The sequence below is a fragment of the Bombina bombina genome, chromosome 2 (genome assembly GCF_027579735.1).
Source record: "Bombina bombina isolate aBomBom1 chromosome 2, aBomBom1.pri, whole genome shotgun sequence".
Classification (NCBI taxonomy): Eukaryota; Metazoa; Chordata; class Amphibia; order Anura; family Bombinatoridae; genus Bombina; species Bombina bombina.
In genome coordinates, this window is record NC_069500.1 from 444,472,649 (window position 1) to 444,483,826 (window position 11,178).

At 39.9% G+C, this 11,178-nt stretch overlaps 1 protein-coding gene across 2 annotated transcripts in view; it reads left to right on the forward strand.

The window, feature by feature from the left end:
- Positions 1-10,634, forward strand: part of LOC128649036 (protein DGCR6) — a 122,598-nt gene extending 111,964 nt beyond the window's left edge. Inside the window, exon 6 of one of the 2 annotated variants that reach the window (XR_008400640.1) lies at positions 10,348-10,470. Coding sequence is in view for 1 of the 2 variants with exons in the window: in XM_053702072.1 (XP_053558047.1) it covers positions 10,348-10,431 (84 nt within the window). In the remaining variant the exon portion in view is untranslated. Of the gene's footprint in view, positions 1-10,347 lie in introns of both variants that reach the window. The other variant, XM_053702072.1, reaches the window with a different exon arrangement.
- Positions 10,635-11,178: the final 544 nt, after the last annotated feature.

The following is an 11,178-nucleotide window of genomic DNA, read 5'->3' on the forward strand; positions in this document are numbered from 1 at the left end:
TGTGCAGCATGCTTAGCCAAGCTATTAAATGCCCAGATAGGTTGTTGCCATTTGAACCTCGTGTCTACCAGGATGATGCTGTTTAGGCAATGCCACAGCTTTCTCCTTATCTGTCCCAAGCCTCTATGGCGTCACATGCAGTGTCCTGCAGTTCCTCTCAATATCCTGGAGGAGTGTATTCGCCTGCAGATTTTGCAGCTCAAGTATCCTCTGCGGTATCTTCAGCTTATTCTGCCTTTTCTTTCCCACAGGGAAAACGCAAGAGGACATTTAAAGATTCAGATAAGGTTTCTGCTCCACTTTCTGCTACACAGGTCGCTCTTTCTCCTTGGTCTGGTGAGGAGGATTCGCCGGTGGCTTCTAAAGGTTAAATCTCAGATTCAGACAGTATAATTCCTTCATCTGATGCTGAAGTGGTCTCCTTCAGATGTATGCTTGAACACCTTGTGTACTGTTAAAGAAGCTTTTTGCGACTTGGACGATACCGATATATCTCTGTCGTTATCAACCATTGGAAGTTTTGTAAACTTATCATTTTGATAATGTTCCTTCCTAGGAGGAAGTGTTTCAAGACGTGCTATGAAAATTTTCAGGAATAGGAGAAGCAAGGGATACCTTTCTCTCTGTTCCACATCCTTTAAAGGATTCTACTGTCTCTTACTCCATTAATGTGCACGGTGCCTTAAGTAGAAGGAAACATTTCTACTATGGCTCAGAGAACTTCGATCCATATAGAGGATAGCTGCTCCTTCACGGATCCATGGATAAGACACTGGAGGTGTATTTGTTCATCTAGAGTGATGCCTTGTCTAATCTGACTTGCTGTGCTAGCCCACGGGGGTGTTATGGCTGAATCTTTGTCAGCTGAGGAACCTACCTGTGGCTTAGCGACACAGTCTAGGCTTTATAACTCTGCAAATGCAGGTCCAATATGCAAATTGACCAAGACATGTGTCAATATATTTAATGTTTCCTCCAAGTACAATTTTCTAGCGCTTCCTTACAAGGGTGAGACCATGTTTGGACCTGGTCTGGCAGAATTTAACTCTGATTTTACAGGTGGGTTTTTTCTTGCAACACGTCAAGTGAAATAGACTAAAATAAAAGTCTTCCTTTCCCTCTTCCTGCAGGGACAGTACAGATTTTTTATTTGATTCTCAAACCAGTCCTGGTCCAGGGGGTAGCAGTCTAAGATTTCCTCCCAGGGGCAGATTTCTCCTTGCTTAGAGTATCTGTAGTCCAGGTATGTTGAGAGGCTTTCTTGAACTGGGTTCAGGACCTTCCCCAACTGGAACTATCACTCCCAGAGAAGAATGGGATGGAGGTATTTTCTTTTAAGTTTCTCAGAGTACAGTCTTTCAAAGTAGTATCTATTACTCCTTGGCTTCAAGAGGGTCTGTTCATGATGAACATAGACCTGGAGGATGTGTATATTCTTCTTCCCATTATCAGGGATCTTCTCAAGTTTCTGAGATGCGTCGGGTACCAGGATGACCGAGTGGTTAAGGCTTTGGGCTTAACATCCAATGGACGTATGTCCGTGTGGGTTCATACTTCACTTCTGGTATTCATCTTTTCCTAGAAAGACTCTTTTAGATCTTGGGCCAGGGTACCTCCTGGACAATATTTGTTCAGGTGTCATCCTCCCTTCCAGCAATCTCTCTTTCAAGAGATCTTGTCTTTTTTACATTCCCATGGATGGGAAGTGAATCTGGGAAGAGTTCTCTTGATCCAACTACAAGAGTGATTTTTTTGGGGGACCTTATTAGATTCTCTATCTGAGAATATTTCTAGGAGGTCAGACAATCAAATATTTCTTCCTTTTACCTCTCTCTACAGTCTACTGTTTAGCCTACTGCAAGCTCTAGTGTTCCAGTAGATAATTTAGCCATCTTGTAATCAGAGGGTTGGGAGTTTGATTTCGGCTGTAGCTGATTTTCCCGCCACTCTTTAGTGGCTCAATGTATGGAGGTAATTGGTCTGAGGGTCCCAGGGATGTCATCCCTTTTCTCGAATCCATTTGAGAGCTGTGCAGTTATGTATGCTCAGTTAATGGAGTGGTGTCCATTCGGATCTCCCTTGGAGGATAGATCTGGTTCAGCTTTAAGAGATTCTCAGGAGTATCTGTCTCAGGGCACATGTTTCTAAAAACATTCCTGAGTGATTGTTTGGGCTGGGGAGCAGTCTGGAATTTAAGGCGCAAGGACTTTGGACTCGAGGAGTCTGTTCTCCCCATCAACATCTATGGAGTGGAGAGCAATTTTTTTTTTTTTATTATTATTTATTTATTTTTAAATGCTCTGAGGGCTTGTCCTCAGTTGTCCTTAGCCGGTTTATTAGGTTCCAGTAGGACATTTTCACCTCAGTGGCTTGGGGAGGAACTGGGTTCCTTAGCCATGAGGGAGGTGGCTCGGTTTTGTTCCATGGGCGGTAGCTCACAATGTCTATCTACCATCCACATTCTAGGAGTGAACATCTGGGAAGAGATCTTCCTGAGCAGACAGAATATTTTCATCCCTGGGAGTGGGGTCTCCATCCGTAGGTGTTCTTCAGGTTAACCCTCAAATGGGGGGGGGCTGGAGTTGATTTGATTGCGTCTCGACAGAACGTCAAGCTTCCAAGGTACGATTCAGGGTCATGAGATCCGCAGGCCACCCTGATAGTTGCTCTGGCGGTTCCTTTGGATTTTAGTCTAACATACCTGTTTCCTCGGTTTGCTTTCTTTCCACGAGTCATTGCTTGTCTCAAACAGGAGAGAGCATCAGTAATTCTAATAGCTCCTGCGTGAATTAGCAGGACCTGGTATACAGACCTAGTGAAGATGTCATCTTTTCCACCCTGGAGGTTTTCTCTGAAGATGGACGTTTTTACACAGGGTTCATTCCTACTTCCAGATTTCGTTTCTCTGAAGCTTATTGCTTGGAGATTGAAAGCTTAGTTCTATCTAAGCGTGGTTTTTCTGAGTCGGTCATTGTGACCTTGATTCAGGTTCAGAAGCCTGTTACTAGAAAGCTTTCCTAAGGATATTACGTAAATACCTTTTATTGGTGTGGCTCCAAGGACTTCTTTTGAAGTCAGGTCAGGATTCCTAGGATTTTGTCCTTTATCCAGGAAGGTCTGAAGAAGAAATTTTTTTCTCACTTTTGGCGGATGTGCCAGATGTTCTATCTTTTTGTCAGGCTCTAGTCAGAATCAGGCCTGTGTTTAAGTCTGTTGCTTCTCTTTGGAGCCTTAAAGGGACAGTCTACACTGAATACTTGGTCTTTATTACTTATTGTTACATATCAGACAAGCATCTTGCAACAGGTGCCACATCTATAAGCTGGTAAGAAGCACATGAAACTTTTAAATAATAATCGTTTGTTAGCAACTGAAAATGGCCACTAAGCTCCACCCATAGCTTTCTTCTTGTCCAGCTAGCTGTTTTCTTGTATTACAGTTTAGCAGTGCACGTTTAAGATTTTTCAGTTAGATTTCAAATTGCACAGTGCAATTTTTTTTTTTTTAACCTCAGCCAGAAATGTAGGGGACATTTATTGTAGGCGGACCAACATCAATTCCTACAACTAGCAATAGTTATTATAGCTTTCTAGTGGCATTCTGTTTGCTTTATAATTTTGAAGTTTTTCTACTGCTGGAGATTATTGTAATATAAATAATCTTAATAATCTCTTGGTAAGAAAATGTATTTCCTTCAATTGTTGATTTATGTTATTGTTAATAAAGTCTTATGAATTTTAGTTCCTCATTACTTATGAATAATTATAAAACAGTTGTCCTGATCTCCCGGTCTCTGCAGGGAGACAAAGTTCTACACCTCCCCCTTAGGTAGGGCCAGATTACAAGTGGAGCGCTTAATATTGCTTGATTAGTGCTCCACTTTGTAATACCAGCGCACGATAATGTGCACTTACAAGTAAATCACAATGCGAGTGTGAGCCCTTCCATAGGCTCCTATGGGAGCCTCATTCTGATGCACCTCAGCGATGGGAAGCATTTTTAAATATATATGTATATGATTATATACATATATATTTATGTGTTAATATGTCTATATACACATAAATATACATATATATTTACATTGCGGTCTATAGGAACACCCAGTTCCCATAGACCACAATGTAAAGGCACTTTATAGTTCCATTTTTACACCCCACCAACTTTAGACCCCAAAAACTGCCTAGTGCAGTTGTTTTTTATTTTAAATTTATTTTTGAGGGCATTTGGGACACTTTTAAAAAAATTAACCAGAGATCTAATTTCTAGTTAATTTTGTGAGCGCTTATTGCTACCGCAAACTTGCGGTAGCAATAACCACTTGTAATCTGGCCCATAGTGTATAGTTGTGCCAGCTGTAGCAATTTGATTTTGCTCTGTGCGCATAGCTATCGATTACATGTGTAGTGCTGCGAGATGGTGGCTACTATCCATTGATAATTTTTTTATTTTTTTGAGGTAACACCTCATGGTCACTCCTTTGAGTTTTTTGAGATTAAAAGAATATAAAAAAAAAATCGGATCCCCTCTCCCTCATTCCTCCTCCCTGCCGCTCTCAACAATTTTTTCTGCAGCGCAGCGATCCCACCCTCTCCTGCCCCCTCCCTCTAGCTCTATCCCTCTATCCATATCCCTCTATCCCTATATCTCAACATTTTTTTTTTCTGTAGTGTAGCTGCCTCCCCCCATTACCCTATCCCCTTCCCCCTCCCAGATCGATTGCACACCCTCTAATCCCCCCTCCACTATAGGAGCCCACTCTCCCTCCTTCCCACTCACTGCCGCTCTAAACATTTTTCTTTCTGTAGCGTAGCGGTCCCACCCCCCCCAGCGATGGGCCGCCGACTTGTCTCCCTCCTAACCCTCCCTTACCACCAAAGATCGGCACCACGACTGCCCTTCGGTACCTCTGCAAGACTATTTCTGCACTGCCCCACTTGCTACTTTTAGCAAGAACGCGGCAGAGAGATGCCCAGAACAAACATACCTGGCCTTTTATAAAATATAGGATATACACACATATATATATATATATATATATATATATATATATATATATATATATATATATATATATACACATACACACACACACACATATATATATAGTAAATAGAATAGACAATTACAACAAGAAGCATGGTCCTGACAAAAATGGATGTGGATCTGCAAGGTCCGCCTCTCTTTTTAGGCAGAAATGCCTCCAAAGGTTATGTGAGCAGAGTAATGCAGTGTAGGAAGGCATGAGTAGGTGTGTCTGTGTTAGTGAGAAGGGAGGGAGAGAAAGGATTGAGGGAAGAGGAGAAAAGGAGCGGAAGAAGGGAGATAAGGGATGGAAAGAATGGAGAAAGAGGAAGAGTAGAGAAAGAGAAGGGGAGAGAGAAGAGAAGGAAGAAAAATAGTTAGAGAAAGGTGAAGGCATTTGGGATGTGTAAATTGTGGTATAAATATTTAACTATTTATATAGCAATATATAAAACTCTAGGTAAACACTAAAAAACTGTGGGAGACATTTTTATTATAATAAATTACTGCATAATGCGTTAACATTATGTACACAGTCTCTCCCTACATGTGGTCCCCTTAAGGTAACCAGGGATGCTACAAACCTGGCTAAATTAAGGAGACCACCTGTAGGGAGAGACCTTGTACATAATGTTAACACAGTATGCAGTTAAACACTATGGCGTATATGGTTCTGCTGCTGAGTCTGTGGCCTACCTTATATGCAGAAAGTTTGCACTCCTCTGAAGAACTCGCCCAGGCACTACCGCTACCAAGCAGAAACCACTGACTGCTTCATGTGTCTTCCATGTGCTGCCTGCGCTGTACATCTTCATAATTGACCTGCTGTGTCAGATCGAAATACACACACATACTCACACTGGCTGTGACACACACACACATACATACATACTCACACTGGCTGTGACACACACACATACATACACACATACATACATACTCACACTGGCTGTGACACACACACATACATACACACATACTCACACTGGCTGTGACACACACACATACATACACACATACTCACACTGGCTGTGACACACACACATACATACACACATACTCACACTGGCTGTGACACACACATACATACATACATACATACACACACACTCACACTGGCTGTGAAACACAGTGACATTTTGCTACTAAACTTGTGCCCCCACATTAAGTTTTACCCAACAGCAATATTTTTTAAGCAGTGTGCAGAACAGTTTTGGCCTGTGCACTTTTATTCCTGTGTAGACAAAGATATTTTTTTTTGTAAAGTGCACATTTAGTCTAGAATGCTGTTGTCTATTAAAATATTAACATATACTATTATTATTATTTTATAATTATTGTAAAATTAAAGTGTATAACAGAAAAAACACGCACAGCATATTTCAATTAGGCTAAATTAGAGGTTTAAACAAAGCTTTTAAAAAATGAATACAAATCAGGCAATTCCCTCCCTTTTTTTAAATTACATTTTGTGTATCCTGTAAGGTCACTCACTGCTTATCACCTTATTTGTAGTTTTATAGGTCCCATAGGTTTCCTTAACTCATTTTATTATACATACTTCATGTCATACACACACGCAGTGTCCCACTCATAAAGTGTTCCACACACACACACAGTGTCTCACTCACATAGTGTTCCACACACAGTGTCTCTCACACAGTGTCTCACACACACACAGTGTGTCACACGCACAGTGTCTCTCTTACACACACAGTGTCACACACACACAGTGTCGTGTCACACACACACACAGTGTCACTCACACACACACACAGTGTCACTCACACACACAGTGTCACACACAGTGTCACTCACACACACAGTGTCACTCACACACACAGTGTCACACACACACAGACACACACACACAGTGTCACACACACACACACACACACTGTCACACACACACACAGTGTCTCACACACACACACACACACACACACAGTGTAACACACACAGTCTCACACACACACACAGTGTAACACACACAGTCTCACACACACAGTCACACACAGTGTCTCACACACACACAGACATTTTTGTTCTGCTTAAGAGTCCCTTCTTTTGGCTCCAATAAAATAAAGACAGAAGTTGCAGTTTATGTGCATTTATTAGCTGTATAATTATTCATAGGTTAAAAGAGAAAGCAGTATACCCCTTAAGAAAACAAAAATGACAGACTCTGAAGTACTCCTGAAAGCCCTAACACCCAATGTAAAATAAATCACTTCACACACATACCGGCAAAAGCACTGGTGAGCCGAGTACTGCCTCTCTTCTACTTCTGATTAGAAAGAGGTCATAAAGGAAGGGAGGGTGGGGTTAAAGATTAACAACAGGGAACAGGACTGGACTGAAAGATCCATGCTTGTTTGTTTAATGCTAAACGCAGAGAGAGAATGCTGTGTGCTATTGTGGGAAAAAAAACTGTCCCCCCTGCACCTTGAAGAGAAAGTTAGAGCTGCATTTTAATACATTAACAAATTAGCCAGCAGACTGAAAGTAGATGAGGCACTATGACAGGCTCAAAGTCTCTGACAGGAAGGTGTGCACACTCCGGCATAGATTACAAGCAGCAGTGTTGTCCCACTAATAAAATATGCCCCCACTGCTCTCAAAAAACATACCTCCACATCGCTGCTCTAACACAGCACTTCTATAATACAGTGGTGCTGTGTGTGTACAGACAGATCCTCTCATGCTGCTATTCTCAGAGTGCGATGCCTGCTACAAGTATTTGATTTCACCCTGCCCCGCAAAATACAACATAACACTATGCAGAGCAGTGCACAATTATATCCGGAACGAAAATGAGGAGAAAGAGCATTGGGGAATAATTAGCCTGTGCAAAATCAGCGTGTGCGAGCAGGAAAAGTTATTTACGAGTCGACAGTGATTGGAAAAAGATAATGTACCAAAACATATATGCAGTAGTGGGCGGAGCTTAGCGACCATTTTAGGAGTCTAAAAAACGATAAGTATTTAAATATTTTATATACTTCTTACAAGTTTATAGCTGTGTGACCAGTTGAAGGATGCTTCTCTGGTATGCACTAATACATTATTAAAATGTTGTACTGGGTATAGACTGTCCCTTTAACTTTGTTCTAAGATTTTTGCAGCAGTTTCCGTTTGAGCCTTTGCATTCCATAGACATTAGGTTATTATCTTGAAAGGCTTTGTTTCTTTTTGTTATCTCTTCTGCTCGGAGAGTTTTGGAACTCCCGGCTTGCAGTGGGATCATCTTATCTTTTATGCTGCTAAGGTGGTTCTTCGTTCAAAGTTGGATTTTCTTCCTTAAGTGGTTTCAGATAGAAAATTGTTATTACTTCTTTTCATAAGGAATGTTTGTTGCGCAATCTGGATGTTGTGTGTGCTCTGTAATTCTACGTACAGACGACTAAGGATTTGCCAGTCCTCTGCCCTGTTTCTGTGTTTCTCAAGAGAACAATGAAGCTTCTGTGGAGCAGATTGCAAGGCTGCAATTTAGTCTTCTCTGCATAATTTTTAAAAAAAAATTATAATTTGATACTTCTGCCTCGGCTGAGGTTTCTTTTGGGAGAAAGGTTCTTCAAGCAGTGGTGCCTTCCGTTTAGGTCTACCTGTCTTGTCCCTCCCTAGTCATCTGTGTCCTCTAGCTTGGGTATTGGTTCCAACAGTAAATTATGACGCTGTGGGCTCACTCATATTTTAGGAAAGAAAACCAAATTGATTGAAATTTATTTATTTCGGGATTCAGTGAGTCCATGGCCCTGCCCTTTATTTTAAGACAGTTATTTTTGACTAACCCTTAGGCACCTCCACACCTTGGTATTTTTCCTTTTTTAATTTCCCTTCGGTCAAATGACTGGGGTTTGTGGGAACGGAGGTGATACTTAACAGCTTTGCTGTGGTCTTCTTTGCCTTCTCCTGCTGGCCAGGAGTGATATTCCCAACAGTAAATGATGACGCTGTGGACTCACCATATCCCGAAATACATACATTTATCAGGTAAGCATAAATTTAGTTTTTTGCAATATACTCCCATAAGCAAAAATGCTTCTAGTAATAGTTATTACTGGTTTTCAGGGGTATACTTGCATATCCTGTGCCTATGCTCCAGTATTCAAGCTTAGAGAGCTTGTGGTGGTGTGTAATGTGCCTGTGAAGACTTCATTTGTGCAAAATATAAAGAAATAAAGGTGCAACAAATTGTTAAAAGTTCACTTTTATTCAATGACTTCCATTAAAACATGGGAAGAAGACACAGTTAAAAAGTAAATCCAGGTGTGACACTTTTTTCATAAAGCAATCTGCAATACCATTGGATAAAAACAACAAATCACTGATACACCTTCATATATGTTTCTTAAAGATATATTATCCTGTCTTAGTATACAGATATCCAAGTGAAATAAAACAAGATTAAATGGCCGTTTTACTTTGTTCATATCATATGCCAAATATAAACAGCCTAACTTAATTCCTGTCATATAAGCCACTGCTGACTCTCTGAGAAGGGGTGGTGTTTGAATACTAGTGCACGGGTACTAACAGCATATGTGCGTATGCCACTGACAAACCGTAATAACTTCTACTAAAATCGTTTTTGTTAATGCAAAATTAAAAATTGTATTAAAAGTTGAAATGCACCCATGAACTTTTTATTTTTGACCTTTTTATCCCTTTAAGCTCACTATGGCCAGTAATAAAACTGCCTCTGAGGACCATATTTTAAAATGTTTATCATATGTATTATATTGTTTAGCGATTAGCAAGCCGTAGGTGTCTGAGAAACACAGTAACAGTATATTATATATAATAGTTATGTGCAATTCACACATTCATCCATGTTGCAGTGATAAACAATTTGCCATTTATACAAGCTGCAGTTATGATATTTATGTAAATACATTATTGTACAGAACTCAGGTGTGTGTTACGGTGCCAGTGAATTTTAATGAAGTATCTTATGAGACTTCAAGGGATGTATAAAATGCATATAAAAGAGTAGAGTTTGTTTGACATTGCCACAACACAAAGTTAAAGTTGGTTTTTGAAACTAAAAAGAAGAGCAGGTTTCTGCATAACTGTTCATTGGCCATCAGTTTTAGTAGCTCAGAGTGACAAACACCGTAAGCATAAAAACAATAGTATTAGTTTTAGTACAGATAGATTTATTTTTGCTGCATTTTTAGCAATGTTCTTTGAAATACTGCTGTATTCTACAATAGTATCTTTAAAGTGTTATGACATTAAACATTAATACAACTATTGTTTAACTCTATTTATGTTGAAATGAGAGAACTTAAAACAAACTTTATTTTTCTTTGTTTCTAGGAACTTACATTACAGATGAATCTATTGGAATTGATCAGAAAACTGCAACAAAAAGAATCCCAGACCAACAAAGTGTACTCTTGACTCTGACCATGTCTGTAATGGTGTTTGTTTGTTATTGGGTTGTTTTTTTTTTATTATTGTTTCATATTCTAAACCAGATGATAGTTATTTATTTTAGATTTAATCATTTTGAAGAAAGCACTGTGAATACATTTTTGTTCATTTTATTTTCTACTATATGACAGTTTACATTCTATTATTTATTAAACTACATTTTTGAACTACTCTGTGTAATGGTCATTCCTTTGTGCAGAGTATCTTTCTCTTACAGGATAACTCTATCAGAGGTGGCAAAGCCACTTACGTGTCACCATATGCTGCTATCTGCCACTATGGCCTACATGTATTATAAGTTGAGAGTGGACAAGCTTCTCAACTTCAGAAGTTGTCCAGTCGCCTTCACAGCATACAGGCTGCTTGTAGCTATTATTATCAAGTGAGTGTGTAAAACCCGCCTCTTCTCTCGTGTTATCAGTAACGTGGGAGAAGGGCCTGTCAATCACCCTGAGCGACCTCAAGGTGATTTTTCTCCACCACCTCAGAGGTGGTGAAGGGAAGCTGGCTCACATGTGCGAACCTTCCCCACAAAGTCCTTGGAGCAGCTTAAGCTACTTCATACATGAAGTTCTAGCTCTCTACTAGTAAAGGTATATGAGGAGTTTTGCTTGTAGATGGTTTTTTCTACTATCATTATTATTATTATTATAATAACTCTATTTACTAGTATAAAGCCTACTAAAAATAAAATGTTCAAAAAGGTCTTCATGG